Genomic DNA, 21251 nt, shown 5'->3' with positions numbered 1-21251 from the left:
GGAAGGCTGAGCAGAACCATGGACAGAGCCTGGGTCCTTGACTTTATAGTAAGTCCCCTACATACATACCAAGGAGTCCCATTCAGAGAGTGCATTCCCAAGTCTGATTTGTTCGTAAATCCAACAAAGTTAGCCTAGGCACCCAACTAAAACAATCAGCTGTAGTGTACTGTAGTATAACAGGTTTCTAATATTTTTCACACAAATAATACATGAAAACACAAATAAAGAAAACATTAGATCTTACAGTACAGTACCTGGAAAAGTACAGAGTACAGTACAACAGCTGGCCCGTTCACATCTTTGAAAGTTCATACGTAGGGGACTTAACTGTAGTAAGCTACTGAACCAACCTCAGAGCCCACCTACCTCTGGCTTCTGGTCACATGAGATACATGTTTAATTTCTTTTTCTTAAAGAATGAGGTTATTGTCACTTGTAGCCGAGAGCATCCTGATAGATTCAGTATCTCAAAATATTCCATCACCCTTGAACTTCAAACCTGTGGACTCAACTGCCCGCCAGCCCTTCCCCTTGGCGGTTTCATAGCATCTCACCCTGAATGAGTCGAAACTACTTTTGCTGTCTAGGGCCTCCTCATTGCCCTACACCAATCTTTCCTGTTTCTATGAAAGGTCCCACCATCTGTCTGCTTGTTCCCTTTAAAACCTTGGATCACCTTTGCTATTTCCTTTTCTCTACACTGAAAATCACCCCTTAGGGTGACGGGTCTCAAATCTATCCACCTCTTTGCCCAAAATCATCTCTTGCATGTTTCACTGCAACAGCATCTGAGCTGGTCTTCCATCTCCTTCTAACTCTTTCTGCACCCCACAGCCAGAGTGATCTTTCTAAAATACAGGTCTGAATACTTCACCCATTAAATCCTTTTCTTTCCTTTTTCCTTAGAATAAATTCTGAGTGCCTTAATATGTCATATAAGGTCCTCAATGACTTGGCCCTCATTGTCCTTCCAACCCCAACACCATTCCTTCCTTTCTAGCCTTCATTTCAGCAACATAAAACTACTTTTACTTTGCAAACTCCCTCTCTCTCATCTTATGGCTTATGTATCTGCCTAGAAAGTCCCCCTCCTCTTCCTGCTTCACCTGAATAACTCCTACTTCTCCCATGCTCATTGTGATGGTGCCTCCTTTAGGAAGCCATCCCTACCCCAAGACTGGATTATGTGCTCTTCTTCATGTTCCCCCGACACTATCTCCTTATCCCAGTCACATCACTTATCACAGGGTTGAATTGTGTGCTTATTTGCCTATGTCCCCCACCCAGACTGTGAGTTCTGGCTTACTCTCTGTACCTCGCACTATAATTGAGTGAGGAAAATCATTCTAAATTCAGAAGTGATTTTGACTTCAAGACAAGGGTAGGTTGGAATGGAGTGGAGGACAGTATGGAAACAGATACTTCCAAGCATGGGGAGGAGTGATGGCAGCAGAATCTGATCTGCTTGCTTAAGTGCAGTGAACAGGTTCGTGTGGGTGGCAGGGCCATACCAGGGGAAAGGGCTACTGAGGCAGAAAATGTAACCCAGGCAAGAGCTGAGAGTGGCCTGGACCAGTGGGGTGGCAGTGGGCACGGGGAGAGCCAGACAAGCTTGAAACAGCTATGAAGCAGAATTAACAGAATTGGAGCATGTGAAGAAAAGAAAGGGCATAAAATGAGGTGAGCTGTAATTTGAGCAATGGAAGTCCTGGTGGTATCTTCACCTATGATGGAGAATCCGTAAGGAAGAACATGACTGCAGACAGTGGAGAGCAAGGTGACGGGCTCTGCTTTGGTCATTCAGGGTTGCAGATGGGGAATGGAGCTTGAGAAGGAATGGACAGAGAGGTAGGAGGAAAATCAGGAGGGTAGACAGGAGTCATAGATGCGAGATAGTGAGAGTCAGAGAAGAAATGACTTGAGGCAAGGGGAAAATAGTGCTGAGCCTCCTTTGCATGGACGCTCCCATACCACAAACACAAGTGCACTGGGGAGTTCTCTCTCTCTTTACAATTCCATGATTTAAAAAAACCTAAATATAACTAACTTATAGTATTATATTACATTCAGGTATATAACACAGTGATTCCGTATATTTATACATTACAAAATAAGCACCACTGAAGAGGGTTCCCTTGATAACAGTTTTATTTGATTTAAAAGTGAAACTCAGACCCTGACCCACTCACTAACCTTGGGGCTGTGGCAGGAATAGACTCGTCCTGGGGTTGGTCAGCTTCTTACCAGAATGAGAAATGGGGGAACATACAGACTTTTACCAGGAAAGAAATGGGGACCATAGAGACTCTTAGCAGGACTAGAGTGGGGAACATATGGATCATGCCTATGTGGGCATGGACAGGCAGGGAGAGGCCCAGCTACAGTGCTGGGTAGGGCTTGGCCACCGGCCAGGTAAGGGGTGACTGGCGCCATCCCCTGGACACATGCAGAAGGGAGGAGACTAATTTCGGACTGGTGTTAGGATTTGGCCTTAGAGGCCTGGGGCAGGGCAGGGAGCTCTGATCAGTTCAGTAGCTCTGAGGAGACTTGTCCAGCTCACTGTGCTGCTCCTTCTGAGACTCTGTCACCACCTGCTGGGGGGTGAGGCATGTGAAGGGCACAACCCACTCAGCACCACCCTCCCTCTAGCTCCTTTGTGGCAAGGTGTACCCCCTCCCTCTCAACCAGTTGAGGCTCCCGTCTGAACATCCACCTCCATCTCCCTGTCTCACTCTCACCCCAAGAATCACTCACCCACAAACACCCGAAGATTACTTACACCAGGCTGGGGCTCAGAAATACTAGGGGAAGTGATGGGGTTCTGGGCTCAAGTGGCCCATCTCACCTCCCCATCCCGGGTCTCAATGGTCCTGATCAGAACCATCTTCCGGCTGTGGGTTTCCTGGGGAGGTTCCACCTCAGGTACTGAAAAGGGCAGGATGAGAGGTTGAGGGGAGGAGTCTTGGGATATCCAAGCCCCTATATCTTTTTGGGGTGCAAACAGTTGAACACGACTGAGCGACTGAACTGAACTGAATATCTCTTTGGGAGGAGAGGAGTGGGGAGGGGTAGGGCCTGAGGATCAGGGGCGAGGACAGACTAGGACTCAGGCAAGAATCAATCCCTGAGCAGAGCCATAGCAAGAGTCCAGTCAGGGTAGAAATGGACAAGGGGATAGACAGGTTGGAACTCAAACGCGGAAGACTCACCAGTCGTCTTTATACTCAAGGATGCAAAGGAATGGACTGGCACGGAAATCCTGGGGACAAAACCTGTAGTCAGCTACTCGGCGTGGGGTTGGGGGGGACCTTGGCCTTCCACCCGCCTCTCCTCCACCCCCACCCATCCCGACCACGCCCCACCCTCCCCTCACCGGCTCTCCTCGCCCTCCAGCAGCTTCCGGTAGGTGGCGATCTCGATGTCCAGGGCCATCTTGACGTTAAGAAGCTCCTGGTACTCTCGCAGGTGTCGCGCCATCTCCTCTTTGAGCTGCCGTAGCTCCTCCTCAAGCCGCGCGGCGCCCGCCTGGTACCCGCCGGCCTCCAGGGCAAACTGCTCCTCCAGCTCCCGCAGCTGTCTGAGCAGCGCCTCGTTCTGGGGAGGTGGGTGAAGAGGGGGGGTCAATAGGGGGAGCCCAGCCTTCGTCCTCCACCCCCGGGGCCGGGGCGCGCAGCCTGGTCCTCACCGTGCCGCGAAGCCCGTCCACCTCGCACGTCAGGCTCTGGATCTGGCGTCGGGACTCATTCATCTCCTGCTTGGCCTGGCGCAGGGCCTCGTGGTTCCGGTTGGCGGCGTCGGACAGGTCCGCGTACTGCGGCGAGGGTGGCAACTCGGGCGTGAGCGGGCCAGATGGGCCCTTCCCCCCAGCGCCCCACCCTTCCAGGCCCTCCCAAACCCTCCCACCCCCGCGCCCCCCCACCGTACCCCCGCACCTTGGATTTGTACCACTCTTCTGCCTCCTGCAGATTCTTCGCCGCGATGCTCTCGTACTGGGCTCGGATGTCCCTCAGCGCCGCTGTCAGCTCGGGCTTCACGGTCGCCTCCACCTCGACGTGCTGCACTTGCTGGCTCTCCACGCTCAGCTGCAGGTCTCTCAGCTCCTGTCGCCCAGGGCAAGATGCCGAGTTCACCGCGCAGATTCCACGCGGGCCACACAGTTGGAGCGCAGAAAAGAGAAGAAACACTTGAATGAACAGAAGGGGGCGCCAGGGAGCGCAGCGCGCTTAGGCCTGCACAGCCCGAGCCCCGCGGGTACTGTCATCGGCGAGGTTTCAGGCGTGCATCTCCGCTGCTTGCCACCAGGTGGCGCAGGGGTGTGAGTCTAACCACCTGTAGAGGGGGTGGAGGGAGGGCCCACGTCTACTCAGGGATCTCGTTTCTCTTCCAACGCTCCCCCAGCTCCAGAGACCACCCTCAACCTCTGAAGTCGCACCTAACACCTGGGTCCACCCACCTCCTCGTGCAGCTTCTTGAGGAACTCAATCTCATCCATCAGAGATTCAATCTTGCGCTCTAGCTCCAGGCGGGACAGGGTGGCGTCGTCCACGTCCTACAGGGGTTCGAGAGCAGGGAGGGGTTGCTTAGGTCGAGGGAGAGCCTGGCCCTCCCTGTCTGTCTCTGGGGGCTTCTGGTCACCTCCCTTTGCCCACAGATGCCACCCTGGATATGCAGGTGGTGGGTAGGGGTGGGGATGGGAAGACCGAGCTCACCTTACGGAAAAGCACGAGATTGTGCTCCGCATCCTCCCTCTTGCGAGTCTCTTCCTCCAACCTGGTGAGAAGAGTGTGCAGAAACTGAGCTCCGGGGTCACCGCCCAGCCTGCAGACCGCGACCCCCAGGATCTGGGTCAGAGCTGCTACTGCAGCCTCTAGGGAGGGGTCTTCAGGCAGCCTGATGGACTTGCCCCGTTTTCTCTGTAAACTGCTGGAAGGTGGGGTGGGGCCCCTTTGTACACAGGGGAGACACAGTAACTCCCCCTCCCTCACCTCCCCTGAGACTCAGCAAAGTGGTGGTGATAGGGGAGTGCCCGCCGGCGAGGGTGCTGCCTGCACACGCACAGCTGGACAGGCGAGGGGCGGCTCCTCCCTCCCGGCGGCAGCCTCGACGGTCGCCGCCCAGCCCTGGCCCTGCCCTCTGACCTCTGCTTGAGCGCTGCCAGGTCCTCCGCCAGCCCGTCGCGCTCCACCTGCACCCGGTCGCGCTCCCGGCCCAGCAGCTCCAGCTCCCTCCGCAGCTCACGGAGCTCCTGCTGGCACAGCTGGTCGGCGCGCGCCGGCTCCTGGCCCCGGGCCTGGTTCAGCTCCCCGCGCAGGGCCGCGTTCTGCTGCTCCAGGAAGCGCACCTTCTCGATGAAGTTGGCGAAGCGGTCGTTGAGCTCCTGCAGCTCCTGCTTCTCGTTGCTGCGCGTGGCCAGGAACTCCTGGTTGAGCGCCTCGGCCATAGAGAAGTCGAGGCGCTCCGAGGGCAGGCGCAGGAGGGCGCCCGTGCCCGCCCGGGGACCGCGGAAGCTGCCCAGGCGCACGGAGGAGCCGGGGGACGCCGAGCCCAGCAGGCGGCTGCTCGAGAAGCGGGAGCTGGACGAATAGGAGAAGGCCCCCGGGGACAGTGAGGGCGGTGGCCCGAAGGTGCGGCGGTATGAGGTGGAACTGACGCTGGACCGGAGGCCCGACGGGTGGCTCATGGCGGCCGAGGATGGGCAGTCACCGCCGGCAGAGCTGGTCAGGGCGCGGGGAAGGAGCCGCAGACCGCTGCGAGGCGGATTTATAGGCCTGCGGGTTCAGGGGGGGGGCCTGGGCTGCTCCTCCCACTGGCCTGACGGTGGGGCTATGTGGGGAGGGGGACGCCCCACCCCTGCGGAGCAGCGGGAGTGCCGCACCCTCTCTGGTGCTGGCGCCTGGCCCACTTGATTCCCCCTGTTGCTGGCGGGGAAGGAAGCAGGAATGGCGACCACAGGCCACAGACAGGCAGGGGGGTGAGGGCCAGTGACTTCTAGCAAGCATCCAGAGCTGGAGCCTAGGATGGGAGGGCCCGACTTGAACTGGGGGTCCCTGGCTGAAAGACCTGGCCAGGTAGGGAGATAGAAGGACTGGAGGTTAAAGGGCAGGCTTCACATGAGTAGGGAGGAGGTGGCCCAGGTGATGGAGAATCGGCCTGGCTTAGGCCCCAGAGTCTGTGACTCCACATGTCCCCTGAAGGCCAGGCTTCACTTTCAACTGCTGTCAGCTTACCCCTCTGTCACCACACCCAGGGAGATCTGGGGGACAGGAGCTCAGAGGCAGCGGAGGTGGGTAAGGGAGGGCTGGTCTCTCCATAATCCCCAGGGCTCTGGGCAGGGTTGCTGCCTGGCGCCAGCTCTGCTGCTAATGGACTGGCTTCTTCCCCTCCCCCTCCCCTGGACATTTGGCCAGGGGGTTGCCTGCTGATGTCTCACCCTTAAAGACACAGATCCCAAATCCATCTCAGGCCCTAACAAGGTGGGCACATCAGAGGAGGTGGAGGGTCCCCAGCTCTGGGTCCCACTCCAGACGTCTGTATCCCACAGGAGGCTGAGCTCAGTGAGCCAGTGTGTGCTGTCTGACTTTACTGGCTTCTCCCTCCCCCCAACCAACCGCTGCTCAGTCACGGCCTTACGGGAACCAGGGCCATTCCTGAGGTAGGAAGGGGAGGGGGCTGAGGGGCAGCAGCTGCTGCCAAGCCTGCGAGATGGACCATGTCCAGTACTGAGGAGCTGCAGGTACCCAGCAATGGGTGGGGCTGGATGGGTAGAGAAGAGAAAAGAGAAGGTGCCCATCCCCACCGGTTCAGGGATGAGGGGAAAAAGGCCCAGAACAAGCTGCACGCCTGTGCACACAAACAGATGCAGAAGCAAAATAGCACTGTATATTTATGTGTACACGTTAGACACACACAACCACGCGTCCCTTCATACCCTTCCCCACTGCACAGTTAGTGGGGAGGCTGATGTCTGGCCTTTCCATGTCAAATGGCTTCCAGAACGCAGGCACAGGCTGCTCAGGAGTGGACAGAGGCAGCGTGGGTGGTCTGCAGGAGCCGGGTGCTGAGGCCTGTTGGGCTTGCCAGGAGCTATGGGGCTGCTGCCGCCGGGGACTCCAGGGCTCTCCAGTAAGGACAGGTCTGCGTAAGACTGGCCCAGAGGACAAGAGCTGGGCGTCTGGGGAATCAGGTCTGGTACTCCGGGCTGGATCTCTGGACAAGAAGGGCGGCTGCCTGGCTGGCCACCTCCTCTGCACTGCAGGGCAGAGGAGCCTCCTGCCTTTGTATGGCCTCCGAGATGGGCCAACGCCCTCCCGCTCACATCCCTGCTGCCTCCGCTCCTCCCCAGGCCCCTCCTTCCTTCCGGGCTATTAGTCTCTCCCTGCACAGCTGCCAGGTCCTTCTCCTTGATGAGTCTGGTTTGGTTGCCAGGGGAATGGGAAGAGGGAGGATGGGAGAGAGGGGATGGGATGGATAAACCAGGGCTGGTCTTGAAAGTGGGGAGGAGGAGGGTCCTGCTTGGGCTAAGGCTGGGGGGCCTGATAAGAATGAGGAGGGGACGGGAAGCTGTGGTGCTTTCTGCTGCAGCCCTGAGCCCTGACCCTCAGCTGCCATTGGAGCCCCGTGCACTCCATCCTAGGCCCCACCCCGCCCCTGTCTGCTGTCCTCGGAGGGGACTGGGAGTCTGAGCTGGTGCTTCTTGCAGAGGGGTAAGTCCTGGGGAGGACCAGCTCAGGCTTTACCTCTGTAGGGAACTGCTGGCAGACTCTGGGGGCTGGCCTGAGGAGTTACCGGTGAGGTTCCCATCCCCTCCCCTGCTTCAGCTCCCAGCTCATCATCCAGAAGCCTCAGAGTAGAGGGAAGCAGAGCCACCTTGGCAGGGCCTGGGAGCTGTTAGGCCAGGGTCTGACCTGGGTTTGGGAACCAGGCCTGCTGGCACCTCGGAGAAGACTACTCTTCCACACTCAGAAAGAGTGGGGCCTGGGAGGTCTGGGGCCAGAAGAAAGGAAAGTGTCACAGCTAAGTACAAGGGCCGTAGTCCAGCCGCCACGCTTCCCGTCTGATTCCAACACTCTGCTGTACAAATACAGGCTCATTATTGTAATGTCCTCTCATGAGCTCCAGCCAAAAGGGGATAATTGTGGCTTCCACCTCAGTGTTGTCAGGAGGGTTACATAAATACATGTAAAATACTTAGGACGCATATAATAAAGGCTGAAATTTTAAGCTAAATTTTACTACTACCAGTACTACTATTACAAATCTCTAGAGGGATATTCTCAGCCCCCAAATACAGTGAGGAAGGATCTGGACCTCCTTTGGATTGTCTCCACTAAGAGCAGTGGCGTGGGGACAAGGGTGGCAGGAGCCCAGTACTTCCTGGCTGATGGAAGGAGGAAAGGGTAACCTCAGTGCCCTGGGCAAATACCCACTGATTAAGACACGGACACTGGACAGACTGGCTGCATGGGTTTGGTTGTGGCTCCTCAACCTAATTAGCTGTATGCTTTGAGTTTGCTTGAGTGATTTAACCTCTGTTCACCCCATTTTCTTTATCCATCAGTGGGGATGATAATAATGGTACCTTAACCCCCCAGTGTTGGAAAAGTAAATGGATTCCAGTATGTGAAGCACTTAGTGCTTGGCACGTAATACATGCTGTATAAGAATTAGCCAGTGTTATTAATACCCCTCCTCCTTCTGCTGTCCTTGGCTGCTCTGGTGAAGACTCAGAACAGACAATTAGATGTATTCAGAGGTTTGCAAGGCAGGTATGCAATGAAATTTAGGTTACTGGCAAGATAGCTGCTAAATGACTGGCCATGGTCTCAAAGCTGGATAAGGAAGGGCATGTAGGCAAGAGAAGGCAGGGTATTGGGAGAGTAAAGAGGTCCACAGCTGGACTTTCAGGTGAGATCAAAGAACAGTCACAATATAAAAGGGTCAAAAGAGACACTGAGAGGGTAGGATGCTGTTTTCAGAGAGGAGGATGTGTGAATTCGAGATTCTGGAGCTGGGACGTTTATGGATAAGATTCTCAGGGTGTTTCTAAGGGAGTGGGCAGCTAAGGCTAAGGTGGAATGGAGGGAAAGGTCATGGAAGAAGAGATCAGGTCACCAGACCGGGCACTTACTAGCTGTGTGACCCTGGGCAAGTTACATGTCCTCTCTGAGCTTCCGTTTTTTTTCATCTGTAAAACAGGAATGATGATACCTTTCTCGCAGAGGTGTCATGAGATCTAATTGAGGTATTGTACATGAAGCAATTCTGAGAAGGCAATGACACCCCACTCCAGTACTCTTGCCTGGCAAATCCCATGGATGGAGGAGCCTGGTAGGCTGCAGTCCATGGGGTCGCTAAGAGTCAGACATGACTGAGCGACTTCACTTTCACTTTACACTTTCATGCATTGGAGAAGGAAATGGCAACCCACTCCAGTATTCTTGCCTGGAGAATCCCAGGGACATAGGAGCCTGGTAGGAGGCCGTCTATGGGGTCGCACAGAGTCGGACACGACTGAAGCGACTTAGCAGCAGCACATGAAGCATTAACATGTTGTGAGGCTCATAGTAGGTGCTCAGCATTGTTGAATGCCTTTCCCCCTCCTACATGACAGAGAGGGAACAGACATACAGAAGCAATGACACAACCCTCATTAGTTGTATCTAAGTGTCAACCGGGGTCTCCCTGCCCCTCAAGGTCTAGGATTGGCTCAACCTGCATTCCACATCCTGGGAAATTTCAGTGTCCTCCCCCAGATCTCCTTGCCTTCCTGCTTTCTTCATCTTTACATCCCTAGATGCAAAGCCCTAGTGTCCCTGAATTGGCTGACTATACAGCCGACTCTCCACAGTGTCCCACATGTGGAACCCGAGACCATCCTTTGGTTCCTGTGATACCCACCCCATCCCTTCGGTAGGCACTGAGGCCCAGAGGGACAGAATTGCCAGTCTGAGGTTGTACAGTGAGCCGATAATGGCTCCCTCTCCAGGAAGACACATCCTCGTTGTTCAGGGCCTGCGGGTGTTCTGTGTTCTGGGCATGCAGGAGCGAGATGAGCCCCAGCCAGAAGGAGTCCAGCTCCATTCCAGATGGGCTATCCCAGGCTGGTCCAGCTTCAGGATCCCCATTGACAGAGTGGCTCCGCCAAAGTGGAATCCTTTCCCCATAATCTCCATTTTGGAGCTCCACTCCTCCCAGTTAGGGAGCACCCTGGGTATCTTTTCCATCTCATCACTTCTCTCTCTATTGTGGTTCAGTCGCTAAGTCGTGTCTGACTCTTTGTGACCCCATGGACTGCAGCATGCCAGGCTTCCCTGTCCTTCACTATCTCCTGGAATCTGCTCAAACTCATGTTCATTGAGTCAGTGACCCCATCCAACTATTTCATCCTCTGCCAATCCCTTCTTCTCCTGCTCTCAATCTTTCCCAGCACCAGAATAATTTCCAACGAGTCGGCTCTTCATATCAGGTGGCCAAAGTATTAGAGCTTCAGCTTCAGCATCAGTCCTTCCAGTGAATACTCAGGGTTGATTTCTTTGGGGATTGACTGGTTTGATCTCCTTGTTGTCCAAGGGACTCTCAAGTCTTCTCAAGCCCACAATTCATTTCCTATGTGCCAAGCACTATGCTAAGCATTTTACACATTATAACTTTTAATCCTCACAATAATGCTATGACATAAGTATTGACACTATTCCCATTTTACAGTTGAAGAAACTGAAGCATGGAGAGGTTAAGCATCGTTCCCAAGGTCACACAGCTACGAATAGTAAACTAGTAATCTGTTTATATGTCTGACTCTTCTGCTCCCTGACAATACAATATTTGAGGGCAGCAATCAAATCTCATTCACTTTCGTGTCCCTAGTGTCTAGTACAGGATCTAAGTCAAACAACTGTTGGTTCAACTGAAGGGAACCCAGAGGCGCCTGAAAAAAAATTTTCCCATGGTTGTGGAGTCGGGAAAATAAAGAGGTGTGTTGCTGCCACCTTCTGGCCAGATGTTAGAATGACATGACTGCAGTCTGAACCATCCAGGTTTATTAAGCTTAACACTCAAAGCTCAGAAAACACTGAAATTTGGAGGATGCTCCAAAACTATTTATCATCTCCTTTTTAAAGATGAGAGTTATTGAAGAGTGTGTAAATTAAAATAGCAGCACTGGTATTAGGGGTCCCGAGCCCTGATTTCATTCTTCCCGTGGGCTTTAGAAACCTCTTCTGCACCCACAGAAGCCAAAAGCCAGGGAAGGAGGCAGTCAGTCCTCAACTCCCCACCCGCCACCATCCTCCACTCTGTTTATTATCTCCAGGCCTGCCCACATGGTAAAACTGCTTCTCCATCCACCTGCCTGAACTTCCAACCAGCTACCTGTCACCTGGAGAACAAGAGAGCAGCTTATGGCCACAGGATGCTAAGGGTTTCCAAAGTGACACAGTGGCAAAGAATCCACCTGCCAATGCAGGAGATGTGGGAGACTCAGGTTCGATTTTTGGGTCAGGAAGATCCCCTAGAGTAGGAAATGGCAACCCCCTCTGGTATTCTTGCCTGGGAAATCCCAAGGACAGAGGAGCCTGGCAGGCTACAGTCCACTGGGAATCGCAAAGAGTCAGACATGAATGAGCATGCACGCAATACCTTTTTCCCAGGTTATAACAATTACCAATTGTTAATATTTCCCCATAATTCCTTTGAAAGTAAGTTCCAGACATTATATTTCACCCCTAAATACTTCAGCATGCATCTCATAAGAACATTTTCCTACATACCCACAATACTATTAATCCACCCAAGAAATTTCACATTGATACAATATCATCTAATATATGGTCCATATTCATAGTTGCCCTCCCCACAAAGATCCCAGTAATGTCCTTCATAATTGTTTTCCCCTGACCCAGGATTCAAAGATGAAAACTTGTATTGGGTTGCCACTTGGGCAAGGATAAGTCTGGGATGAACTTGGCATGTTTGAGGAACTGCAGAAAGGTGAGGCTGGAGTGAGATGGGTGAGGAGGAGGAGAAAAACAAAGGTGAGTAAAGAAGAGTGAGGAGGAGTCAGACCACTTTGGGCTTTTTAAATCAGGGGGAAAAGTTTATAGCTTATTTTATTTGTTTGTCTGTTTCGGCTGCACTGTATCTTTATTGTGGCCAGGACTTCTCTAGTTTGGTGCTTGGGTTTTAGAGCGCATGGGCTCAGTAGTTGTGGAGTGAGAGATTAGTTGCCCCATAGCATGTAGGATCTTAATTCCATGACCAGGGATCAAAACCTGTGTCCCATGCATTGGAAGGCAGATTCTTAACCAGGGAAGTCCCTCCAGCTTACCCTTTTTGTTTCTTTTTTTTTTTTTACTTGATTTTCATTTTATATTGGAGTGTAGTTGATTTACAATGTTGCGTTAGTTTAAGGTGTACAGTGATTCAGTTATACATATACATATATCTATTCCTTTTCAAATTATTTTCCCATTTAGATTATTATAGAATATAGAGTTCCCTGTGCTTTAGAGTGGTCTTTTTTGGTTATCTAATATTTTACATTTAGTAGTTTGTTAATGTTAAGGGTGCAAATTTCTTTTCTTTTACATATGTGTATAGAGACCAATCGGAGAAGGCAATGGCACCCCACTCCAGTACTCTTGCCTGGAAAATCCCATGGACGGAGAAGCCTGGTGGGCTGCAGTCCATGGGGGTTGCTAAGGGTCGGACACGACTGAGTGACTTCACTTTCACTTTCCACTTTCATGCATTGGAGAAGGAAATGGCAACCCACTCCAGTGTTCCTGCCTGGAGAAGCCCAGGGATGGGGGAGCCTGGTGGGCTGCGGTCTATGGGGTCGCGCAGAGTCGGACACGACTGAAGCGACTTAGCAGCATAGAGACCAATATTTGTTGTTTTTGTTGTTTAGTCACTCAGTCAAGTCCGACTTCTTTTCGACCCCATGGACTGTAGCCAGCCAGGCTCCTCTGACCATGGAGTTTTCCAGGTAAGAATACTGGAGTGGGTTGCCATTTCCCTCTCTCTCTAGCTTACTTTATTATTATTATTTTACAGTAAACAACTTAGTCTTTTATTTGCTCAAGGCCAGCTGTTGCAGGCACTGAGGCCCCAAGACTTCCAGAAGGGATTGGGGGGCAGTCGAGCCATCCTGCCTCCCAGGGGCTGCCTGCCCCATCCTGCTTCCTGCAGGAGATGGGAGAGTAGATAAAGTGTACCCTTGCACCATCAAGTATCTCTTCAGTTCTGTGTGTGTGTGTCAGTTGCTCAGTCGTGTCCGGTTCTGCAACCCAATGGACTGTACCCCACCAGGCTCCTCTGTCCAAGGGATTCTCCAGGCAAGAGGACTGAGTGGGTTTCCATTTCCTTCTCCCCTCTAGCTTGCTTTAAATACAATGAAAAGACATTGGAGGGTTTTAAGCAGGCAAATGATTTGATCAGGTTTATGACTTTAAAAGGTCTATCTGAAGACAATTTCAGATTTGGGACATTCTATAAGATGATTCCAAGAAAAGTGAGTGTATGAGTTTTCTAGAGATGTCCTAAGAAATTACCACAAATGTGGTGATTTTAAACAATAAAAATTGATTCTCTCACCGTTATGGAGATTGGAAATCAAAATGTTGGTAAGATTTACTCCCAAAGGCCCTAGGGGAGAATCCTTCCTTGCCTCTTCCAGCTTCCGGCGGCTCCAGGCGTTCCTTGACTGCAGCTGAGAGATCTGATCTCTGCCTCTGCCTTCACATGCCCTTTCCTCCTCTGTGTCTGTGCCTTCCACTCCTTCCTATAAAGACACATGTCACTGAATCTGGGGATCTAGGTAACCCCGAATGGGCTTCCCTGGTGGCTCGGACAGTAAAGCAGCTGTCTGCAATGCAGGAGACCCAGGTTCGATCCCTGCGTTGGGAAGATCCCCTGGAGAAGGAAATGGCAGCCTACTCCAGTATTCTTGCCTGGAAAATCCCATGGATGGCGGAGCCTGGTAGGCTACTGTCTATGGGGTCGCAAATCTCACGGTCCTTAACTAATCTTGTTTCATTGTTCATGCGTGTATACTCAGTCATGTCTGACTCTGTGACCCCATGGACTGTAACCCACCAGACTCCTTTATCCATGGGATTTCCCAGGCAAGAATACTGGAGTGGGTTGCCATTTCCTCCTCCAGGGGATCTTCCTGACCCAGGGATCAGACTTGCATCTCTTGTGTCTCCTGCATTGGCAAGTAGATGGATTCTTTACCACTGAGCTGCCTGGGAAGCCCAGCTGATCTGGTAAAGACCCTTTTCCCAAGGTCATATTCACTGATTCTGGGATGTGGACATATCCTATTTGGAGGGGGAGGGGCACCATTCAGCTCACTATAGTAGGAGATTGTTCTAGACAAGAAACTAAGAGATATAACAACTAAACTCACTATTCAAACTTAAATTGGATCCTGGATTTGAAGAAGAAAAATGCTACTGGAGGAATTTGGGTAGATTATATGCTATGGAATTACTACTGTTTTTAGATGTGAAGACAGGAATTGGTTGTGTAAGAGAATATTGTAGTTCTTAGGAGGTGCCTGCAGGAGTGTTCAGGGGTGAAGTGCCATGATGTCCACGACCTTCTTTCTAGAGAGTCAGTTCTGTTGTCCTTTGATGTCTAATGACATCTGATGTCGTCTAAGAGTCAGTCTGATGTTGTTTCAGTACAAGGCAGTGACTCTGGCTCCTGAGTAAGTGTGACCGAGAAGGAGCAGCTGCAGAGTTAGTCACACCGCTTATCAGAATAGAACCCAGGCTTCTCATCCTGGTCTCCACTTGGTTCTGCAGCTCTCTTATAAGAGACTGTGTCTGATAAGAATTTCTTGAGCACATGCATGTGCATGAGATGCTCCAGCACAGGGCTCCTGCCCCTCAGGCCAGCCACCAGGAGACTCTTTTCTGCAATCATGACACTCTGCCATCCACGTCCCCCACGTCCTGCAGGGAGAGGCCAGGTGGCAGCTGAACAGACAAGTTCAAAGAGCTTGATGCCCTACAAACTGCCCTGCCTGCCCTCTGCCTGCAGGCCACGCAGGTACTCATCTGACGGCTGAGTCTGGCTGGACCCGAGCTTTCAGAGCCTGTGGGTCTCCCAGCTGTTGAGGGCTGACAGTCCGTCGCTGTTAGACGCTGTCTCAGTCTCCAGCGAATTCTTTTCTCTGCACACTATTGTGCTGACGCCTGAGCAGAGGGAAGGGAGGTGATGGAGGAAATGAGATGGGGAAGGGGGAGGGGAGGGAGAAATGGAAGTGGAGAGGAAAGATGAGGGTGGGATACAGAGGGGAGCAGGAGGGGAGAGCAGAAGAAACCAAGTGGGCCAAAGCCTGAGAGGACCCAAGGGCCCTCCAACACAAGGAAACAACCAGTCAAGTGACCCCTATTCACACCCTGGAGCCCCTAGAGTCTGGCCTGGTTCTTGTGCTAAGAGTCCCCTGCTACCACCCCCTTGTCTCAAAGGGCAGTTCAAAGCACCTCAGGCCCTGGAAGATTTAGGACTGGGCTTCCTGGAGGGAGATGCTCCTTCCAGAGGGGCCTCCTTGCTCTTCTGTATCAGAAGATACCCAGATCTCCGCAGACCAGGCTATGTCTCCATTCCCTGCTGCATGTAAAAGAGAAGGAGGCTTTCTCAGGCCTGCAGATATTCTCTGCGTGCTTTCAACTTACAGCTTAAGTTCACCCAGAACTCCTGGAAAGACTGAAAAGCAGCAGCAGATCAGTTTGGTTGACCAGGCAGTACAGGCAAAAAAAAAAAGCCAAAGTAAGGAAGGGAAGCATGGAATCTTTACTCTCCCAGGCCAGTGCTTGCACTGCAAAGGGGAGTGTACCATTTTATTTTATTAATACTTATTTATTTGGCTGCGCCGGGTCTTGGTTACGGCAAGCGAGATCTTTTCAGTTGTGGCATGCACCCTCTTAGTTGCAGCGTGTGGCATTTAGTTCCCTGACCAGGGATCAAACCCAGGCCCCCTGCGTTGGGAGCACAGAGTCTTAGCCACTGGACACCAGGGAAGTCCCAAGGGGATTACACAATTTTTAAAGTCTTAATATTTTTATTATTATCTTGCTAAAAGTTTCCATGAACTATTGCATAAGGCCTTTATATTAGAACATTGATACTTTTGACAGGAAGTAATGAAGACCCAACTCCAAATGCCCCCAAACAATAAAAGGTTTACAATCTCACATAATGAAAAATGCACTATGGAGAGAAGTTTCAGGACTTGTCAGTTGAGGCTCTCTGCATCCTATCACGGAGAAGGCAATGGCACCCCACTCCAGTACTCTTGCCTGGAAAATCCCGTGTATGGAGGGGCCTGGTGGGCTGCAGTCCATGGGGTCGCTAGGAGTCGGACACGACTGAGCGACTTCACTTTATTTTTTCACTTTCATGCATTGGAGCAGGAAATGGCAACCCACTCCAGTGTTCTTGCCTGGAGAATCCCAGGGACGGCGGAGCCTGGTGGGCTGCCGTCTATGGGGTCTTACAGAGTCGGACACGACTGAAGTGACTTAGCAGCAGCAGCAGCATCTTATCAAGGACCCAGGGTCTTTACATCTTTCTGTTCTGTTAGGCTTGGAATGTTTGCTTTTATCCTTGTGTTGAAAGAGGACACAGACAGAACAGGCTCCCTCTTGAAAGCGGGACTCCATCTTGGGCCGGACTGTGGACTTTGAGCTCTATGCCCAGTATCTATGGAAACAACATACCAACTGGAAAATCAGGCCCCCTGGATGGAAGAGCCCCAGGGCTCGTACCTAGACTCTCTGTTGCCTAAAAGGATACCCTAAATATCTGTGTAACTGAATAGAATCACAAATTCTGTTATGCTTATTGGGGTATGACCACAGGCCTATTGATAATTATCCACTGTTAACTACCTAGGCTTAAGGCGTATGAATCACGGGTTGACTTTGATTGTATCTCTTTTCCTTTGTTCAGACTAGTTTCAGGGAACTTGGGGAGGTGGGTTTGGGCATGTACACTTAGGGTATATAAGGTTTTCAGAAAAACTGTTCGGGGTCCTTGGCTAAGAGGAGACTCTGCCTTGGGCCTGCCGGTGTAATAAACTGCACTCCACTATCTGCATTGTCCTTCTGAGTGAGTTTGTTTCCCAGAATGTGTGGCTACAACAATGTCAGTTCCCTCGTGATCACAAGATAACTGCAGCAACTTCAAGTGTTATGTGCTCACAAAATAATGTTAAAGTTTCAAAAAAAGAAAATTGTTTCCCAGTGTTCCTTTTTTTAAGAGCAAGGAAATTCTTCCAAGAACATCTTCCCACCAACCCCCTATCCAGCCAACTTTATCTCACCTCTCATTTGCATTATTGCATCATCTGCTGTTGCTTAACCAGACCCTGGTGAGGGAATTCAATGACCTCGATCAGCTTAGACTAGGAGTCACCCTGGTGCTGGAGAGGCCCAGAGGTTATGTTGGCAGATAAAAACTACCAGCCAGGAGTGGCTTGGGGGTAGACACGCGATGGTGGCTGCCACGCGATGGTGGCTGCCACATGTGCCTGCCTCTTCTGACATGTGGTCTGTTCTGCCTCAAATTAGGATTGTGCCTTTGTGATCTATCTCTAAAAACTGAGAGGAACAATAAAGCTAAGTATATTCCCTGTAGAACCTAGAATAATGACTTGAACCAGACAGGCTCTTTAAAAACAATGAATGGGAGTGGTGGTGGTGGTGGGAGGAATTGGGAAATTGAGATTGACGTATATACACTATTGATGCTATGTATAAAATAGATGGCTTTCCAGTGGTGCTGGGTAAAGAACCCGCCTGCCAATGCAGGAGACATGAGACATGGGTTCGATCCCTGGGTTGGGAAGATCCCTTGGAGAAGGGCATGGTAACCCACTCCAGTATTCTTGCCTGGACAATCCCATGGACAGAGGAGCCTGGTGAGTGGGCTACAGTCCATAGTGTTGCAAAGAGTTGGGCATGACCAAAGTGACTTAGTATGCATGCATAAAATAGACAACTAATGAGAACATATTGTGGAGCTCAGGGAACTCTTGTTTATGAACTTCTTATTATGAAGTCATAATGTGACTTCAGTGGGAAGGAAGTCCAAAAGGGAGGGGATATATGTATATGTATGGCTGATTCATTTTGCTGGACAGTAGAAACTAACACAACACTGTAAAATGACTATACTCCAGTGAAAATTAATTAAAAAGTGAATGAGAAGAGACTGGATGTGTGTATGTATATGGCGGAGCTCCTTCCCTGTTCACCTGAAAATACCACAACATCGTTAATGGGCTATACCCAAATACAAAATAAAAAATTTAAAGTTTGAAAAAAAATGAATTAAACTTAAAAACTGCAATAATTTTTATAATGGTACAATTGGACATGGTTACCTTTGTCAAAGGCATTTCAGTATCAGCTTACTGTTGAGCTAGACATCCCCCTTGAGCCAAATGAGATATTTGATAAGAACAGAGTGGAGCTGACCCGGGTGGGAGGAGGGGAAAGGTGACAGCAAAGAGATTATGTATTTATACTCACCTTCCCTGGTGGCTCAGAGGTTAAAGCGTCTGCCTGCAGTGTGGGAGACCTGGGTTCAATCCCTGGGTTGGGAAGATCCCCTGGAGAAGGAAATGGCAACCCACTCCAGTATTCTTGCCTGGAGAATCCCATGGACAGAGGAGCCTGGTAGGCTGCAGTCCATGGGGTTGCAAAGAGTCAGATACAAGTGAGTGATTTCACTTTCTTTCTTTCTTTCCCAATGAATTAAACTAGTTTGTGAATGTAGATAAAATTCTCATGTAATTAGGAATGCTTTATATTCTGTTCTCATTTTAATCAGAGAGAGAAAAAGAAGTCATCTGGTGGTGAGACAAGTGTTCAAAAGCATTTTCCGTATTATGGCTACCAAAGACACAGCTCTAGTTCTGTAAGACTCCTCGCTGCTGAGCAGTTCTCTCCTGCTGCAGTCAGAGGGAGCGTTAGAGGAGGAAATAACCATTTTCCAGAACCTGCTCAGGGCTGACAAACTCAGAGGAATGAATGGGGCAGTGACAGGCTAATGAGATATCAGCCCAAGGGGACTTTCTCCATGGGGCTGAAAATGGGAACCTTCCCCACACTGACGCACTAGGTGTATTTTCCCTTCATCTTCGTCTGCCCTGGGCCTCCCAGACAGGAACTCTGGCAGTGGGCTCCAGGAGCCATCTGCCTGGGTCATCCCTGCCAACCTCACAGTGTGGCCTTGGCTGGCAGGAGCTGACCCCCCTGGCCCCGGTGCTCAGGGGGGCAGTGCTCCAGGTGAGAGCTGTCCTGTCTGGGTGGTGGCTGGCATCCTGTCAGCACAAGTGCAGCCGGGCGACAGCAACTACCCTCCAAGGACAAACTCTGTGTCTGTATGATCTGAGAGCTGATTCACTGACTTCAGAAGAAGACCTGAAAAAGGCCCCCTCACTCACGAAGCTACAGCCTGGATAGTGGGGGGCAGCTGACTTTGCTCCTCTGGGTCAATGTGCTCCTCTGGGTCACCTGGTCCCAGGAATGGGGCTCCTGACAACAGCAGGACGAGATCTCTGTTCTCCAACCAGGGCTCCACCCAGCGCTCCACAGGAGGGCTGGCCTCCGTGTCCCTCCTCCCAGGGAACTGGGAAGACCTCCCTGGGGCTACTGGGCGGAGTGGAGTACTGCTTTGGAGTCAGAGTTCAGGGATCAGATTTCAGTTTGGCTCCTTGCTCTGTAGCCTTAAGTTACATGCTTAATCTCTCCAAGGTTAGACGTCCTGTCCTCACAGGTGTTGTGAAGATCATGAAACACCCAAGAAGGGAAAGGTGCTCCCCCCACCCTGACAGAGCTTCCCCCTCCTCCCACAACCCCAGGCGGGGCCTCCACACACCTAGAGGCCTGAAGACACATTCTCTCTGAGCTAAACCCCACCTGGCCACCTCTGGCCTGAAAGGGGCCTGTTTGACAGATTTTCACTGGAGTAGAGACACCTGCCGGCTGCTTCCCGAACAGGACGACCGGCAGACTGGCCAGCATCGCTGGTTCTCCCAGTTACTCTCTCTTCCTCACCTGAACTCGAATCGCAGCTCTGCCAGGGTGTCCACGGGCCGGCCCCCAGGGTGGGCAACCTCCATGGGGTGGGAGCAGACTGTTCCATTGGTCAGGTCAGGTGAGAGCTCGGGGGTTTGATCCCTGGGTCGGGAAGATGCCCTGGAGGAGGGCATGGCAACTCATTCTAGTATTCTTGCCTGGAAAGTCCCATGGACAGAGGAGCCTCGCGGACTGCAGTCCATGGGGTCGCAGAGAGTCAGACCTGAAGCGACTGAGCGCAGACGCAGAGTCTGGCAGTGATTTAGTCACTAAGTCCGGCTCTTGTGACCCCTCCAGGCTCTTCTATCCATGGGAATTTCCAGGCAAGTGTCAACTGAAAAAAGATGTACAACTTGAGAGTTGTGAGTGAAGTTTTATTTGGGGCAAAATGAGGACGCAGCTTGGGAGGCAGCATCTCAGATAGCTCTGAGAGACTGCTCCAAACCGGCAGTGGGGGAAAGACAATATATAAGGTTTCGGTGAAGGGGGAATTCAATACCATGAAGCACTCCTTTGAAAAAGGCTTTTTGTTAGTCATGAGAGTCTGATATCACCATGAAGGGATTTAATGCTTCTCTAGATATGAGGAGATGCAAGGACTGAGATCATAAAATCTGTTCCTAAAAACATTGAACTATCTAAAGACCTGTCCCACCAGATTCCCTGGGGCACAGAGTGCCTCCCTCCTCCCTGAACTCCTTCAGGGGTTGTTGAAGGACGCGGCTATAGCAGCATGGGGTTCAATCTGTGTAGAGGCACGTGCAAATGCCTTAGTTGTTCAGTTGTTGGCAATGCTCTTGTGCCAATTTGTAGTTGACATAAGAATACTGTAAGAGTTGCCATTTCCTTCTCCAGGGGATCTTCCTGACCCACGGATAGAACTACAGTCTCCTGCATTGCAGGCAGATTCTTTACCCACTGAGCTATCAGGGATGCCCAGAGTCTGGGGTGCCAGCCAATTTTGGGGCTACATCCTCTTAGGCTTTCTCCATTTATCCCCATCAAGCCCCGTGGCTTCAGCCCTGGTGGCAGTTCTGAGTGCAGGCTTTCCATTTGCGCTCAAGGGCAGATGGGATGATTGTCAGCCACAAAGCAGTGACAGACCTTGGGGTATATTTGTTCTTGCTGCAGGCTAACTTCTACTCACCCTCTCCC

General features: G+C 51.4%; 1 protein-coding gene across 2 annotated transcripts; it reads right to left on the bottom strand.

Moving 5' to 3' along the window:
- Positions 1-2128: 2128 nt before the first annotated feature.
- PRPH (peripherin) lies at positions 2129-8411 on the bottom strand. Of its 2 annotated transcripts, none has more exons than XM_027542754.1 (9): positions 5142-8411; positions 4713-4773; positions 4457-4552; positions 3936-4103; positions 3689-3814; positions 3377-3597; positions 3213-3262; positions 2849-2928; positions 2129-2597 (listed from the first exon to the last, which is right to left on the bottom strand). In XM_027542754.1, exons 1-9 carry the CDS (start codon positions 5681-5683, stop codon positions 2532-2534), a joined length of 1410 nt encoding a protein of 469 aa, XP_027398555.1. In that variant the 5' UTR covers positions 5684-8411; the 3' UTR covers positions 2129-2531. The 2 variants fall into 2 exon arrangements, with proteins under 2 accessions (XP_027398555.1, XP_027398556.1); XM_027542755.1 differs by having other exon boundaries at positions 2134-2594; positions 5142-8408.
- Positions 8412-21251: the final 12840 nt, after the last annotated feature.

The sequence above is a fragment of the Bos indicus x Bos taurus genome, chromosome 5 (genome assembly GCF_003369695.1).
Source record: "Bos indicus x Bos taurus breed Angus x Brahman F1 hybrid chromosome 5, Bos_hybrid_MaternalHap_v2.0, whole genome shotgun sequence".
NCBI lineage: Eukaryota > Metazoa > Chordata > Mammalia > Artiodactyla > Bovidae > Bos > Bos indicus x Bos taurus.
The sequence above is the reverse complement of the archived record's forward strand: the minus strand, read 5'-3'. Positions and strand labels throughout refer to the sequence as shown.

What these genes read in the sequence shown, in the direction of transcription:
- PRPH (XM_027542754.1), bottom strand. Translation starts at nt 5,683, where the DNA reads ATGAGCCACCCGTCGGGCCTCCGGTCCAGCGTCAGTTCCACCTCATAC. An exon ending in TCAAGAAGCTGCACGAGGAG is followed by an intron (nt 4,104 to 4,456) that starts GTGGGTGGACCC and finishes CCTGGGCGACAG; the next exon opens with GAGCTGAGAGACCTGCAGCT. An exon ending in CTTGAGTATAAAGACGACTG is followed by an intron (nt 2,929 to 3,212) that starts GTGAGTCTTCCG and finishes TGCCCTTTTCAG; the next exon opens with TACCTGAGGTGGAACCTCCC.